Source organism: Haliotis rubra, unplaced genomic scaffold (assembly GCF_003918875.1).
Source record: "Haliotis rubra isolate DU_JTF1 unplaced genomic scaffold, ASM391887v1 Scf936, whole genome shotgun sequence".
Lineage (NCBI taxonomy): Eukaryota > Metazoa > Mollusca > Gastropoda > Lepetellida > Haliotidae > Haliotis > Haliotis rubra.
In genome coordinates this window covers 228,476-246,435 of record NW_025767675.1, presented here as the reverse complement: position 1 = coordinate 246,435, position 17,960 = coordinate 228,476, and the positions used below count along the sequence as shown (strand labels likewise).

General features: G+C 38.3%; 1 protein-coding gene across 21 annotated transcripts in view; it reads right to left on the bottom strand.

Moving 5' to 3' along the window:
* Nucleotides 1–17,960, bottom strand: part of LOC124264670 (cell wall protein DAN4-like) — a 184,114-nt gene that overhangs the window by 110,489 nt on the left and 55,665 nt on the right. For 7 of the 21 annotated variants that reach the window (XM_046699410.1, XM_046699416.1, XM_046699422.1 and 4 more), the window contains exon 1: nucleotides 17,436–17,913. In XM_046699410.1, the coding sequence (XP_046555366.1) occupies nucleotides 17,436–17,490 (55 nt within the window). In that variant the 5' untranslated portion in view covers nucleotides 17,491–17,913. Of the gene's footprint in view, nucleotides 1–4,331; nucleotides 4,624–6,839; nucleotides 6,922–8,703; nucleotides 8,830–9,064; nucleotides 9,191–9,561; nucleotides 9,724–9,938; nucleotides 10,254–16,515; nucleotides 16,813–17,435; nucleotides 17,914–17,960 lie in introns of those variants that run through there. The other 14 variants (XM_046699408.1, XM_046699405.1, XM_046699406.1 and 11 more) reach the window with 13 other exon arrangements.

Here is a 17,960-nt window from a genome sequence, read left to right as displayed (position 1 = left end):
GGGAAAGCGATGGCTGTAAATCAGGGGATGCCACTCACCAAGTCGGTAATTTAAGGAGAAACATTTTGGGAAACCACTGCACGTACCATGTCCATATCCAGAATAACAATCCTACAGACTACATTGCCAGGATGAAGTGAAACAGAGGGCTTCCTTATTGCGCGGGCGTGGGGTAGCAAAGTGGTTAAAGCAGTCGCTCGTCACGCCGAAGACCCGGGTTCGGTTCCCCACATGGGTACTATGTGTGAAGCCCATTTCTGGTGTCCCCCGCCGTGATATTGCTGGAATATTGCTAAAGACCGCTTAAAACCCAACTCACTCACTCACTCACTCACTTATTGCTTCCCGGGACCAGTGATTCTTACAGAGAATGTTTAACATGAAATATCCAATTCATGGATGTCCTTCCTTGGCACAAACAGCGTATCTTAAACGACACGTAGGCATGACGTTGGTTATATTACAAGATATGCTTGTGGCGACAATGAACATGTCCAGGGCGTCATGGAAAATATACATTTTAAAAAATGGTTGGAACAGACCTATATACACCTAAAGAAAAATCCATGCCAATAAACCTCATCTTCTCCATAAAGTTAATGAAATTATTCATGCTTTTGAATTTTCTGTCCCGTTTAAAAGAAAGGTGATTCAGGAAAAGCATGCTAAATATGAGGACCTCATCTTTAATGTCTCACTTGCGTCCTACATGCACTGTCGTTAGATTCCTCATTGTTCTCGATGCCCTTGGTTTCGTAGTTCCTGATCTCTTGGAGCAGTTCAAGAGCATGACCGGGTCCTCCCCCGGGAGTACAGCTCTTTGCCCTCTGACTGGTAATGCTGAAGGCTGCAGTGTTGGGGCGTCTCCATTTGTTCCGGACCGTTCTCAGTTCGACACAGCAACGCTTCCTTTGTGATGTTCCATTCGCTGTCAGGGCTGCCCGCAGACGGGGCAACGGCCATGAGCTGAGTCATGTGAATATGAATCAAACTAGCCTGACTGAGTGACATTAGTCAATATAGTTCCTATAGTTTATAAAAGGGAAGTCACTCTCGTCAATGAAATGCAGCTTTCGTTAGGAAGTTACATAAAACCAATTAATATTTTCACATAGACTTCCGTTGTAATGTAATATTGTCTTGAAAAATAACCGGGCCCCGGGATTATGATAGTGTCTTAAAAATGCTGAGTACGGAATTTGTCTTAATTCTACTCAGTGGCAATCTTAGAACTTTAGATTTTCTCAAAGACCAAGCTTCATGATCCCCAATTACATGTAGTCGTAAGTCTAATGTTTAAGAAATAAGACAAAATATGTTTTATACTTTTCTAAGACAAAATATGGACTTACACTTTCATGATCCTAGGACCAGGCCGAATGTGTATTTATATATGTATATGCACAGTATTGTCTTAAAGCCTCAATACATGCACACATTTTGGCAAGGTAAATCAATTTTGTCTCGAGTAGTGGAATAATCCAGCAATATCACAGCTGGGGAGACGATAAATGGGCTTCACACAATGTACTCTTTGGCGAGACGAGAGAACGCTGTAACCACTAAGCTATCTTTCAAACCGAAACATGAGTCTCATTAACATATTCAGACAATGACCTACGTTTCAGCCGATCCGAATTTTCTCGTGTGAAAGAGAAAATAGACATCACACACAACTATGGTTACACTGAATTTCAATTCCAATTTTGTCAGAGGTCGCTGTACGACAGAGCACGCTGCACGACGTGTTTGCAGGGATTAGAAGGAGTGTAGTGTTGCAATACACAAGTGATTAGATGTATCAAATAATACTGATGAATACTTACATATCCAGTTAAATGAACTGGTCTCAAAATTCTGGACTGGTTTTTGTACTAATTTGCGCAATAGGGCGGAACCCAGTCAACAGGAAACGAGACTGTTGTGTAATCAATGTTTTGACTTGCGTGTTTGTGTGTGCGTCTCTCTCTCTCTACCCCTCTCTCTCTCTCTCTGCAGACAGTCCAGTGATTAACAGCATGAGCATCGATCTACGCAGTTAGGATGCTCTTTACAATGGGATGCAAATAAATAACTTCAGAAAACTAAATTCTTATTGATCATTACAAAAAAGGAATATTTACAGCCACATTCAACTTAAGTCATTTTAGTATAAGCTAAATCAGTGGTATTTTTAAACACGTTTCACATGTTGGCAAAATAGGCACAAGAAACAAACGTCTCCTGGCGTTCTTTGTTACCGCCAGGAGACGATAGCTTCGTGTGCCTGTTTTGCCGGCATGTGAAACTTGTTATGAAATAACACTGATATCGCTACGACATAACTCGTAGTGGCAAACTGCAGGGTCAGACATTGATACTACGAGTATAGTCGTGGTGGCAGTCAACGTGTTAAACATGTTATTCATCCACCCCTGTTACAGAGCATTGACCAGACAATGTAGTTTTAATATTGTTTCTATGTTCAAAATTCTCAGCATGTCCAGCTACTTTTAAACACTACTTGAATCACAAATACCCAAACTTTCGAACAAATTAACTCTTTGACGTGATCTGTGCATTCATTACTTCCACAGAATTTCTGCATTAAAATAGAATATTTCGTCCTCGTCAACAGTGACAATCCTGTTTCATGTCAAAGTAACCGAACCTTTCAGCATGATACATGTTTCAATAAGACATATTTGAAATTAGCGACTTGAGCGACTACTTGTTGTTAAAACGGAGCCTTAAGATGAATTAGTAGCTAAGCGTATGGATGGTGGAAAAGGATGAGTCATTGGACTATGAATAATTTATTTTCAAAGAATTGTAAAACAAAATAATGGCTTTACGGCTTAGATGACTAATTCATAAGGAAGCAGACAAACTAAATGTATTCGCATTTATCAAGCATGGTGACTGATCAGGTGATAAATGAAACTTTAACAGGAAGGTAAGGACTAACTGTGAATACTGTCAAGCATAAAGTGTAATATGAAACATATTTTCAACGTTTATAGAAATACTGTACAAAGAAAAGTTTAGATTATAGACTTCATAAGCACCTATTCGCTTTTTTAAAGAACGTTCATTGATTTCAAAGTGGATATACAGGTACATAATGATATATATAGTATGACCAGAAATTATTGAGAATTTTAGGAATATGTTTAATTGGATTTCTAGTATAAACAACCTTGACCAGCTATCAAGTGCATGGTTTCATTCAAGAGAGACAACTCCGTTAATCCTTTTTCATTAGTTTGTGAAGAGTTATCCCCTTTGTTTACTTGCTAGCAGACGACATTTCTAGTGATCCTCAGTATGGATGATTATGAGAAGAGGAAGTTGATTTTAGAGTATTAAAACAAGGACATCAGATCAGCTAAAGTGATTTCAAGTAGAACAGGCATCCCTTTGTCCACTGTTTATCGTGTTTTGAAAAATTTTGCAAATGGATATGGCACTGAGCACCAGGGAGGCGCAGGTAGGCCCAGAAAATTGACTGTCAGGAGGCGGCTTGGTATTCTTGTTTCTAAAAAACAAACGAAGGAGTTTAGAAAACTTAAGGCTGGATATGATTGATAGAGGAACTGTGGCTGTCTGTTAAGGAGACAATTAGAACTGAGCTGCATGCAATGGGTTGGCAGAAAAGTCAATTCCGTCACCGATCATGAAACCTGAACAAAAGGAGCGAAGGTTTACAGCATAGAAATTATAACTGGGACAATGTGATTTTCTCAGATGAAAGTTCTGTGTGGGATGTTTCCTAATACACTGAAATTCTGGACCAAACAAACTGAAAAAACCTTTGTATCAGCGCCCAAAGTACAGTCCGAAATTTAGCGTGTGGGCTGGCATATCTGTGTTAGGGGCAATGCCCCTCTGTCTATTTGAAGGGAATATGAACAGTGAGCGGTACACAGATATTCTCGAGGGACATTTACTTCCATCTGCTCACGTGTTCTATGGAAATGTTTGGATTTTCCAGCAGGACAACGACCCAAAACATCGTTCAAAGCATTCACAGGCCTGGTTTCGGACCCAAAATATGACATTATGAGATTGGCCAAGCTATAGCCCTGACCTAAATCCAATAGAAAATGTTTGGGGACTTATGAAGGAAAGTGTCAATAAGAAAAATCTGACAAATATTGCTGAAATGAAAGAAGAGGTGGTCCGATATTGGGACATCATGGACCACTACTTTCTAACGTCTTTGATCAGTAGTATGCCCCGCCGCATTGAAGCCTGCATTGCTGCCCATGGTGACTTGACAACATACTAACTGTTCACCTGTCTTTGAATCTGGAGTTATGTTCTGCAAATATTCACATATAATACGTGAGTAATGAGTGATTTTTTTTAAAAATTTACAATCTTAAATTCTCAATAATTTCTGGTTGTACTCTACTACTGAGTAGCACTAACGTCTAGGTGTTAACATATGGATCATCTCCACTGACAGAGTTAGCATAAAAAGGCCCTTCACTGCTGGTTATGTGGCCGTAATTATGTTCGTCACCAGCGACGCCTGTGTTGCGTTGTATTCCATAGTAGACATTTGGTTCAACATGGCCAACAGGCGTTCCAGTATTCGATGAAGTGTCATGCTTCTTCCTGTATGGCTTCACCACCATGCTGCAGTGATAAATATTTGACAGTGTAGACGACTGATATGTTCAACAGCGGAAAGTACAACAAAATACCATAGTGGTGGTTGTAAAGCAACTTTTAGTGCATTTTAAAATTTTCCTTCTTTTTAGTTTGACTGTAACTTTTCCTAAATCTTAGTTTACAAACTTTCATCCATTCACAATGAAAAACGAATTTATAGGCCACATAACAATCAATTATAACTTTCACTTTTCAAAATAAGGTTACTTGTTTTAGGATAGAAAACATCTGTTTTAAATATAGGCAATTATCCTAATTAAAATACTGAAACTGGTAATTTCAATGATGTTTTCGTTTTGAAATATTAAATGCTTGCTCTAGCAAATTATAAAGGTTATTTCTTGGAAAGAGTTTAGAATATCATTTCAGACAAATTTAATTGGTAAAAAAGCAGGGTGGTGCTTATTTTATGCACAGATGTATACATTTACTCAGTCTCTCTCCTCATTACACGGTGACTCAGACTGTCTAGGACAGGGCAAGCTCTTTACCAAGCGTGGAACTACAACGATCGCGAACGTTCTGCTGACTTTCAAACCCGCACCACTTTGCTATTACTGACGGTATCTTTTTAAGGTGTTCCAGCCTGCTCCGGCCAGACACATATCACCTGTCCCGACACAATATTTCTAATTCGTTTAAAGTTACACCATTCCATGGTCTCGTGTTGTATCTCGCGATGGGAGAATTACCGTAAACTACCCATCGGCGATTCACCCTTTAACTGTTATCCTCCCATTTGTCAGACATCCCAATAGTCAGACAGGTTAAAACAACAAACCCTCTGGTTGTGTGCACAGCTAATCCCCTGCCTGTTACCTCTTAATGAAATAGGACTGGCCCATAAAATAAATAACAGAACATAACTTTATTGAACTCATTATTGTGGCGGAATAGTAGTTAGCCGGAAGATTTTACAATTTGCATGATATATTTACAGAATTTAGTGAGATGAATTTTCATAACAGATATCATTTTACATGTAAAGAGTTATTTAAATTTTAACATATTTGGTCTGATTATAAAGGAAGCTGGTATATACATTGATCGTTCTTTTCTAAAACATTTGGATGTAAGAATATAATGAAACTCGTCACCCACATCATTCATACAACATAATTTACATTTTCTTTCATTTATTGGTATGGTATTTCATCTTCCTTCTTCAACTGGTAAATGGTGGGATGAAGTACGGAAATGGAGTAAGGAAATAACTTTGTTAAACGGTAGGGACGTTAGACAATTTTCAAATTCAAATTGAAATTTCAAAAGAGAATGGAATTTTCCACCACTGAGCCTCTGAGTATGGAGATTACATAAATAGAATATAAGATTGAAGATAACTAAGATTAATTGTTCGTAAACAATTTAGACCAACACGTTAACATATGAGTTTTAACATCAACAGAAAGTGGGACTCTACCTAATTCACAATGCAGCATATGTAGCGAGGTACATTTCTCCACATAAATAATAATCTTCTCATAAAACATATATGTACTTTTTCAATTTGTTTCAAATTAACATATCCACACATTTCACGACCGTACAGCAAGATTGGTTTCACCATTGAATCAAAGAGATATAGTTGTCATGGTGTCGATAAGTATTACCTTACCAGCGCCTTGAGCATGCACTAGTGCGTGGTCATGTGCGCTATTTAAATATCCTATGATAATAATAATAATTACCTCAGACTTCTGCGTAAAACAAAATACATGGCTTTAGTAACTTACTGACAGAGATTTGATTAAGATCATTTGAATGAACATTTTCTATCAAAAATAAATCCAAGATATTTATACACAATAACAGTTTTCCTTAGGTTCAACTAACTGGTTGAAATATCCAATTGGGACATTCCCTTTTATATATGGGTGTTGCCCTAATTAATACCTAGTCCAGTGTCTGACATTTGGGATGTCTAACTAATGGGACGTCTAACTAGTGAAACCTTTAACTAATACTTGAAGAGTCTTTTAGATTCTGTTACTCCCAGTCATTATGTTCTATGTCCCTTGATTAATTACCAAGCAGTGATAGCATCAATACTATCACGAAATAACCGCAATTCTCAATAATGGGTTTGTCATACTTTTCCTGTTTAAAAGATACATTATATCCTTATAACAGTGGCACTGTGTTTGATATATGCATTAAAGACAATATGAAGTACTTACAAGTATATGACGAGGACTACAATGATGAGCACCAGAATACCACACACCACAGCAAAAGCTGTCACAATATCCTCACTGTTGCCTGAAACATATGTGTATTGCAATAGTTCAGAAAATACGTGCAGTCTTGAGGACGTCAGCTTGCGTATGTTTCAGTTCACTGTTCCAGTATCAAATTAAGCGTCATGACTTGGAGAATCCTGATTGTGGCCATCGGATGTTGGCTTTGATTATCAGTGCAAAGAATATTAGTGGTATAGCCTGTTCTGTTACTGGGAAACACCGTAGGGACTTCCTCAAGGAATGACCATGACCACACGTACTTTTACATGGTCGCAGCCATCACTTTATTAGCAGGGGACATCACTCTGTCATTGACATACCACTACTAGGATAACCTACATAGCCCACTCATTTACTCCATTAGTATTATTGTATTATAGTATTTAATATTGAGGTGGTTTTCACATTATATTCATAAGAGGCGATGTACGGGATCGGATGGTCAGCCTCGCTGACTTGGTTAACACATGTCACCGCATGGCATTTGCATAGATCGATGCTCATTCTGTTTACGGATGTATTGTCAGGTCCAGACTCGATTATTTATAGACCACCGCTATTTAGCTGGAATATTGCTTAGTGGGTTAAACAACAAACAAACAAACCTGACATTCAGAGATTATCATATCTACCACTGTTTGAATTGAATAATACTTGTTTATTTTATTTGACACATCCTCCGACGCCATCGCCAGCGGTTGAAAGGAAGGTGTCAATCCTGCCGGGTACTATACATGTACCAGGGTTAGTGTAAGTATAACTTGTTACTGTTGTTATGTTGTTATATTGTACTTACAAAAAAAGGTGAAACTTTAGAATACTTTAATAAACATGTATAGTTCTAAGTAAGATGTGTGATATTTTAGTTTTTGCTCAGTCCATCATTGATGCTTCTGATATGACTTTAAATTTTCACACATCCACTTCCAGTTACATATATTGTAATAATCGAACACGTGCAGCTCGTTCAAATATTATTTACATTAATAATGATAAAAGTCCTGAAAAAGACAGAACGTTCAGCATGCAGATCAAACTGAACACTCGAATGTACAATACTGCAAGCTGATGGTTGCTTAAATTTAATCTATCCTAAGCTTGCGCTGGAAGGCAACGTTTACGAATGTAATTAAAATAAGATTTCGTCTACTAGGTGCTTGTTTGTGTTCGCGCCTATAACATAAAGACTGGATGTATACTGCACATCAAAATTTAGACTCACTAGTGTAAATGTAGCCACTTACTTCAGTCAACTGATCTCAACTAGATTTTGCAAAATATTCTATACAGTTTAAGGGTACTGTTTACACATGAACTGATGTATTGTAAAACAAATTCGTAACGTTGAAAAGTTTATTGTCATGAGTTCAATAAAAGATGAAAATCAGTGAAAATTGGCGAATTCTTAACAAAACTTTACACCAAAACGCAGCTGTTCACATGAACGATATTTGCACATACCTTTCAGCAAGTTGATGCATGATCCTCGTGCAATTCGTCTGCATAATTTCTGCAGTTGGTTCCCCCAAGTTAGTGGAGAAATTCATCTTCGATGTAACCACATGTATATACATAACATATAGTGAGTGTTTTAAGTGAGTCTAAACTTTTGATGGGTACTAGGTGACAACAGTTGACTGTCATTCAGTTATAGTGGTTTGTACTAAAACTCTTCTGGCCAGATGTAGTTCTTACAATATCGACATGAAACTACCAAACTGCATAGAGTGTGTGCAGTTACAAGCGACAGACCAATATTGTGTGTACACACCATGAATAATACCTAATTGTGTATACTTACTTGTGTCTGTTGTTGAAACTGCTGTTGATACCATCGTTGACGTGGAAGTCAACTGGGTTGCTATATTCCCTGTCGAACGAGTAGTTTGTCCACGCGTAGATGTAACGGTCGTAAAAGACGCTGCAACTTGAGAATTGTTATCAGATGTAGTTCCAAGGAAGGTAGATAAATCATATATATGGTAGCTTTGTTTCTTTCCATTTATGTCATTCAGTTATAGTGGTTTATACTAAAACTCTTCTGGCCAGATGTAGTTCTCACTTTCGGCATGAAACTACTAAACTGCATAGAGTGTGTGTAGTTACAAGCGACAGACCAATATTGTGTGTACACACCGTGAATAATACGTATTCATACTTACTTGTGTCTGTTGTTGAAACTGCTGTTGATACCATCGTTGACGTGGGAGTCAACTGGGTTGCTATATTCCCTGTTGAATAAGCAGTTCGTCCACGCGTAGATGTAACGGTCGTAAAAGACGCTGCAACTTGAGAATTTGTTATCAGATGTAGTTCCAAGGAACGTAGATAAATCCTGTATATGGTAGCTTTGTTTCTTTCCATTTATGTATTATCTTTTCGAGGACATTTTCTAATGTGTTAAATGAACTGGTGCATCCCTGCATGAAAAGGTGTAGATACATTGTTTAGGCTACTTTAAATGCATTGATGATGCTCCGCAGTGAAAACATGCTCAAATAGCAGTCGACCACACAAGTTAATGAAAATGATCTTCAGCGATGTTCACACTCACGCAGGCAAAAACACTACAAATACATGTATGGGGGCAAATATCTCTGTAAGCAGCTGAAAACATTTGAAGTATAACGAGGGCCATTAAACGCCAGAGTACACTCACCAATAGTTGTAGATTGTACACGTGTCGTTGTTTCAGTTGTTGGTGTGTCCGAAGTACTTGGACCAGATGCACTCTGTGAACGTGACGGCCGATGTGTTGACGTAGGTGTGGTTGATGCATCCAGTGTTTTTCCGCTGATACTTATGTTCATTTGACCTGAATCTATGAACAAGTTATTGTTACAACAGTCTCTAAGTCCGAGTTACGTGTTTACCGTTAAGAGATACGATTTCTGCAAGTGGTGGGAAATCAGCAGAAAATAGAGCCACGAAAGGCCATATGTAATTTAGTTAAGGAGGAATAGGACGCAAAATACATTACTGTGAATACAGTACGCTAAATATGATTTTGGCATCAGTGTATTAATTGATTGCTACCTGCAACACGTATCCATACATTTGATCCATCCTGATCATGATTATAGTAGACTATAACTCTTTCGGCAGCTGTTCCAGGTACTACCCTGTTGTACTGGTCAACATTCACGTTTGTCCAGATTTGTCTCCCGTCACCTGAGATGTTAAGCATCCCTGACCTCATCCGCTGTTCCATCAATGCTACTTGTAAAATCTGGCCTGTGATCCTAACAACACAGCTGCTTGTCACACCGACACTGTCAGGGAAGCCGGGAGAATGGAGGTACACCGACCCGTTTACTGTTGTTGTGACTGGACTACACATGTTCATACTACCTGAAATACAAGGCATATGACAAGTAGGAGAAGGGTGGTATTGACTTTCATTTGAGACATACGTTATGGGTCACATAAGAGAAGAGAGAACTGCTTACACGCACGTTCGATTTTGCTTTGCCTTCATGTTGATCAAGGTTGCTATGAAGGGAACTAGCAGCTCAAATTCAAGAACCAACGCTCATAAATTACTGTCAATGTTATTGATTTGTATTGTTACCAGGATAAGGATGTTCTGTCCTACTGGCAAGACTAAGGTCAAAATCTAAATTACAGTTGGCATGAACTTCAAAGATAGTCAAAGTAAAAACAAATTATTTAAAATTCGCCTATGAATTAGTAGTTGACAGCTTCCTGCGGTCCGTGTTAACTATATATATTGCTGATGACAAAGTTTTTGGTTTTTTGTGTTTGTTTGTTTGCTTGTTTGTTTTGTTGTTGTTCTTTTCATATTTCATGGTACAGGGAAACATGTATTGATAAGTTTCATAATAATACAATCACATTATGGTATATGTATACATGTGTACATATGACTTGACTTGACTGAAAATGTACAATTGGCAGGATTATTTTCCAAGTAATAAATGTAAAGTTGACCAATATTGAAAAAGCAATCGCTCAGTTCCCCGTTCATAGGTAAACATATCTTGACATGTCATAGTGACGGACTATTTCATTTTTAAATATTTTAACTTTGGTCTGAAACCATTTACGCTGCATCTATAGATGTACTGTTTGACCATTGAAATGATTTCATTAATAGGATTATTGTTCTTTCCTTTCATTCCCAATATAACGACTTTATTTGTAAATTCCAGTTGTAACTGTACTGAGTTCAACCATGATTCTATTTCTTTCCATAATTTAAAAACAGATTCACATTCCCACAACATATGGTTGATAGTTTCTCTTTCTGTTTCACAAAATGGACATATTGTTGAACCTGTGTATCCAATTTTATACAGTAATTGCCTTGTTGGGAAAATAATGTGAATAATTCTATAGTGCATCCGTTTCAAGTGTATGCTTCGCGTATACCTATTTGCAATAACGTTAAGACATTTCCGGTCATTTTCAGTAAAATCACTCTGTAGAACTCATTTTAAAAAAGCTTGGCAACCGAACAAATTTTGAATTCAAGAGGGAGGCGTATAGTTTTTGACTCCCAATTATGGTGTAAGTTTTTGAAACATTAAATGGATAGGTTGGTTCGCATAATTTCTTTTTTAATTTCTTTATATTCAGTGTTCGAGGACATGTTATAATGGCTCTTTTCATCGATTCATACGTTAAAACATTAGATTTTATTGAAAACGTATCAACAGGGAATTATTGCATTTTGTATAAAGTAACTATCCGTTAGAAAAATTAGAGTCCTGATATTAAATTGACTGGTGTAGAGAAACGTCCATTTGAGGTCATGACCGCTTATTCTTTTTATCCATTTTAGTTTTTGTGAAGATGTACTGACCAGCAATGAAACACCAGTCCATATTTTCATCAAGATGGATTTCTGCATGACAATTGCCAATGAATAAGAATAACATGAAGTCATAGGGCATGTCCAGTTGAAAAAATGTTTTGGAAACGAGTTCCTGTTCACGATATGAATATTAACTCCAAAACGCAACAACATGCATCCACGCCATGGAAAAATTGAATTCCGTTCTGAAATTATGCTGACTGTGACCTTAAAAGCAGTTGTATGAGAACTGATTCTCATTGCTTTACTAACGATTGTGAAACGAGGACAGAGATGCCGGGGAAAACACCTCAGGAAAGAGAATGTGCACTAGGCATGATTCAGGCTGGCACCAGCAGCAGGGATATTGCTCGACGACTTGGATGTAGCTACTCTACCATCGTTAGGCTTCATAGCAGACAAGCAGCACCCGTGACCTTCCACGACCTTGGCAACAACGTGTCACGACGCCCCGTCAAAATCACCATATTGTCCATGACCATGTTCGTGATGGAACACTGCCGGCTTCCTGGACTGCTGCACTAGTTCAAGGTCGACGTGGGGTCATCGGGCAACACCGTCTACACGCTGCCGGGCTCCATGGCCGACGTTATTACATTTGGACCAATTCTGACTGACAGACACCGTAATGAGCGTATACAATGTGCTAAAATACATGTTCAATGGCGGTTACAACAATGGCATGGTGTAGTATTCATTGACGAGTCACGTTTGCACCAACGTAATGCTGACGGCCGATTATGTGTTTGGCGTAGACGTGGTGAACGTTATGCTGATGAGTGTGTGGTTCAGACAGACCGTTGGGGTGGTGGGAGTGTCATGGTCTGGGATGGAATAAGTTACAATCACATAACTGCCTTCATGTCTGTAAAGGAGAGAGTCAATGCCCATTACTACCGTGACCAGATTTTTCAGAATTACGTCGTGCCATTCTTCAATCACCACCAAGATGTCCATACTTTTCAGTAGGACAACGCACGGGCATACACAGCTAGTCTTTCTATGCAGTATCTAACCCAGCAACATATCCTGGTAATTCACTGGCCAGCACTGTCCCCATATTCATCCTCTATTGTGCACTTGTGAGACGAAATTTGTCAACGTCTTTCTCGGCGACAACACATGCGGAGCATCCGGGAACTTGAGGCTGCACTTCTGAAGGAGTTGAATGCCATCCCCCAGAACACTATTCTTACGCTTGTTGACTCAATGAGGAGACGTTGCACTGCATGTGTTAATGCAAACAGCGGTCACACGCAATATTGACTTTTCGATTTGACCCCACATGTGTTTGATCCTTTCTGACTGTGAAACAATTAAATGAATGAGCGTTTTCTCTGTGTTGTTGTTTTTGTCAGTAGTCCATCTGTTATCATCTACTAAAAAAACTATCAATTGCTTACGTGTGCTTTAGTAATCACAACTTGTGTAATTGGTGCGTTTTCAATGCTAGTGAGTATATATTTTTTCTAATATTTGGAGTTTTTATACCCCCTTGCTCTGGGTCATCATTAAATCTCTCTTAATCTAATCAGGTTTGTTTTCCAGATGAAATTAAAACACTTATTTTGCAGTCTTTCACTGACACATTTTTCAGGATTTGGTAGAGATGAGAATAGATGGTTAAGCTTAGGTAATATAAGTGATTTAAGAACAGTATTTCTTCCATACGCGGCTAAGGTACGAGCTAACTAAATGTTCATTTGCCTTTCAATCTGAGATAGTTTTTCGTTGTAGTTTATTTCAACCATATTATCAAGATCAATATCGAAATGTATTCCCAAAAAAGCGTGAAGTCTGTTTGTGACCAGTCGATATTCTATTCTTTACACATCTTATATCGGAATCTCCTTTTGGAGCCTATCCATATTAGTTTAGTTTTAACTACGTAGCCTTTTAATCCTGAAAAACAGGCAAATAGTTCTAAAGTATTCAACACTGCATATAGGCTTTTCTCCGATCCATCTAATGTAAGAGTTGTATCATCTGCGAACTGTGATAGGCGATATGTTATATTTCCAGGTTTAATCCCCTTTATATTTTTGTTTTTTCGTATCGTGATACCCAGCATTTCTACACACAGCAGAATGATGTACGGCGCTAATGGGTCCCCCTGGCGGCATCCACCACCTATTTTGAAAGGAGTTGACACAAATCCATTTACCAAGACTCTCGATTCAATATCGTTATAGAATGTTTCTATCCAATGTGAGATACTGGGTCCAAAATTAAAAAAACTTTAATACCTTGCTGAGGTAGTGTCTATCTTTTCAAAGTCAGCGAGAAGAAGTAGGCCTGGTATCTGGCAAGTTTCGGTGTATTCCAGTAGGTCATATATAAGTCTAGTTACCTCGCCAATATATCTTCCCGTGACAAAACCCTTTTGGTCTTCATTAATAATACTAGGTAATACCTTTTTAATTCTGTTTTCAATTGCTGCGGCGCCAACTTTGTATTAGGTATTATGTAGGGAGATATGGCGCCAATTGTTCAAAGATTTCTTAGGTGTATTAGTTTTAGGCATGCATGTTAACAATCCCTGTTTTGCGAGATCGATAACTTTCCATTTTTATACCCATAGTTTAATGAATTAAGAACAAATTCGCCTAAATCTTTCCAAAAGAACTTAAGAAATTCTGAAGTAAAACCACCCGATCCTGTTCGTCGCCTCTTATGACAACGTAACACATGTTATAATTTGGATTACACTTTCTCAGTAAAGTACAGATTCTAGTACTTTTGTTAGGTTGTGTCCCATCCCAGATTCGAACCCACACTCTCTGAGTCCAGCACTTAATCGGCAGCACACAAAGTCAGCCCACTCAGCCACCGCGGCTTCCAAAACTTGTAGTCTAGAGCACGGACTTTGTGTACCTCTCTGACAAGTGTAAATTGGCACGGCTCCATCAACCGACAGCTTTGAATACACAATGCCATTAAAAAAGTGGTCAAATGGTACACATGTACTAGAATCTGAGTGTACTTCACTGAGAAAGTGTAATCCCAAATGTAGCATGCCTTACTTTTGACACGTGGTATTGTGTATTCAGTATTACGACAAGCATGGGTTGCTTATAGAGCAATGGTATTCGGTGTCAAAAATTGAAAGACGTCTACCGGAGGTATAGGTAGATGAATCTTTGGAAAGCTCGGAATCTCTAGTTGAAAGTGCCAGGCAACATGTCATTTTGAGTTGTTTCCATGGTAACCACACGATTTTAGAAAGACCGCTTCTGCTATATATAAATGGCAAAGTCATCACAATTTACCTATATTTAGTCAATGTTCTGAATGTTTCTGATACCACAAGCATTGCTTCTTCAATATATGTAACACGTCAAAGTCACAACAGTCGAATTGTAACTGTTTTTGCTCAGAAGTCAATATAATTGTAATCGTGCATTTTTCTCAACTGATGCGTGCATTATACGTACAGGACCATGCATGTCGTATCGTAAGAAACCCCATAGAATGAACTTTCTGAAAATGTAAATTATAGAAAGCATGCCTTATAAGCCGTCTCCATGGTTACTATAATTTTATGTATTTTTTGTTGCATTTTCCTTCACCGAATCTCCATCCACAAGAAGTAGGAGGTGGCAAATCTAGTTGACTAACACGGCTGTGACACCATACAAAAGTCGATATTCATAACAGGTCAATAATATTCAAGCCTGATAGCGTTCTGTAATTATCAGTATATTGTGAGCTGAGTTTACAATAACACGGGTGCTGAGAATGAGGTTAGATGGCATGAGATCAAATGTCGAGATCCAATGTGTGAGAATGACAAACACCTAACGTGACAATGAAAACCTTGATAGAAAACGCAGTATACCATGGTCCGCAATATGGCAAAGAGCTAGTGATCATAATTTACGGAAACAGTAACACAATGCACAAATGACTACTGGGTTTAAATATTGACTCATACATGTAGGTAAAATGAATCATGGACTGACATTATTAAGATCATTCCTTGTTGATGTTGTCAGTTTGATGTATGATGTATGGGTTAAATCACGAGGACCTGGTGTCTAATCGCTGAAATGGTTTTCGACCTCGACGTAAGTTATACAAGATCCACGTTAAGTATGTTCCTTGAGTCTTTCACACGTGCTTCTTGTTCTTTGGCATCTCGACTTATGAAATGCATGTGCATATTCCAAGACAATGAAATAATCCACCTGGGACCAGCTCGAGCATATATATGCTTCACCGAGACAAGTACTAGCATCGCCTTCAACGACAGGGTTTGTTTCTATATGTTCGTGTCACACATGCGCAGAATCCAGACAATAACATGACACGTACCAAATCAACCAAATATTTCATAAATTGGGAAGTTATTAGAAAATAAATAGTTCTGGTTACTTTCATGAAGATGTGTTCATGTGGACGAAGATATCGTTCGTAAGCCCACTGGCGACACACGTTTTCGCTAAAAGATTGCACTTGATGGGGAGGAGAAATATCGTCATTCCTAAGTTGTGTCTTACTAACAGTCAGGTCATGTCCCGCCAACGACCAAAGTTTCCTTTGATACAGTAGTTCTTTACTTCAGCACTGAGCAACATCGGTAATACTGCAGTTGCTATCCGGCTGTGCATCCAGCATCTACACATTCGTTTATGACGTTCATGGTAAATATTTACAATAATATGTCTATAATGGACTCAGTGGCTGATATTAAAGAAATCAGAGTTTATACGTAGATCTACTACAGGTTTGTTCAATGATCACCTTTGATACAGGTATACTATATTGAAGACTAACCTTTGATGCAGCTGTACTTTACTTCAGCTGCAGCATCGGTAATATTGCAGTTGTTGATGGTCTGTACCTGCATGGCTTCATAACATGAATGTTTCCCATTACAACTGACAACCAGGCCAGACTGGCTGCTGCTGAGGAGCTTACTACACGACTGAGCAGATTTCAGAAGACATGTCGCTGCATCTCCATCCCCATACACCTCGTGCACGACATGTATCCATTCACCGGCAGGACACTGAAGCTGTACTGTAAAGACTTTCGTCAAATCCTCTATACATCTGTTTAAAGTCCTGACACCTTTGAATATATTGAAACTCGTTCAGTCAAACATACTTGACAAAATATACTTGAATATATTGTTCCAATTGACGGTAAAACCCTATTTGTTTTGAAATATACGAGGAGTTTTGAAGCAAAGATGTAGTTTCATCTCTAAAGCATGACATTCTGTGTGACTCAAATAAGAAATTATATATATTGATTAACATTATAATGTTTTGATATATTGTATGAAACGGTGCATGTACAGTATCATTCAGTTCACAAAACTAGTGCATCTATAAGCTGGTAGGTATGGTGAATATTTCACATTGCTTTAACGCTGCAGAAATGTGTAATGTTGTCTTAAATGTGATCAACTATCAGTGTGTATTTGTACACAGTCTGAGTCTAAGTCTGATTTGGATCGTTGTAAGAGGTGTCTCAAAGGTATGTACACCACAGTTAATGTTTAAAATGGCTTGTGAGCTTTAAAATCCAGCGGCATGAAAGGCTTTTGACATTTGCACGTCAGTCACAACAAATCACACGTACATAATGCGATATAAAATCATACGGCAACCGGAATTATGATGAAATAATCACATTACACATACTGAAATACAGATTTCAAAGACACGTTTGTCTGTACCATTACTCACCATATACAGCCAAGAAGAAATGTAGACAGATCACAAACACCCTTTCAACATGCATGGCTGTTAGATCTCAGTCATCAGAAGTTCAATGCGTGCTTTCTGTACGTCCATGGATACAGAACATGTCGTCTCTGTTCAGGCATGCCGTTAAACTGTTGGATTCCTATTCAATATGTAGCAACTTGCCTCGTTGAAATTCACGCACATCCGCCATTGAATACACAGGAAATGTAAACAACATTCGTCAATTCATGACTAGACTGCTTGTATATAATCACGCTGTCAGGTCGTCTTCGTCTATTTTTGTACCTGTGAATCCATTAGGTACTCCAAAACATAAACCCGCTGTCGTATCTACATCACATAGGCAAACAGTAGACTCTATGTAAGTGAATGTGTTAAATAGTCTGAACAAACCCAAAGAAGTTACTGTTATAACCAGCACGATGAAATGTCGAACCGACTAGCGTCAACAGGTCGCTATGTGTAGATAGTTAAATGCACGAGTAAACGTCCCTCGAGGACGAC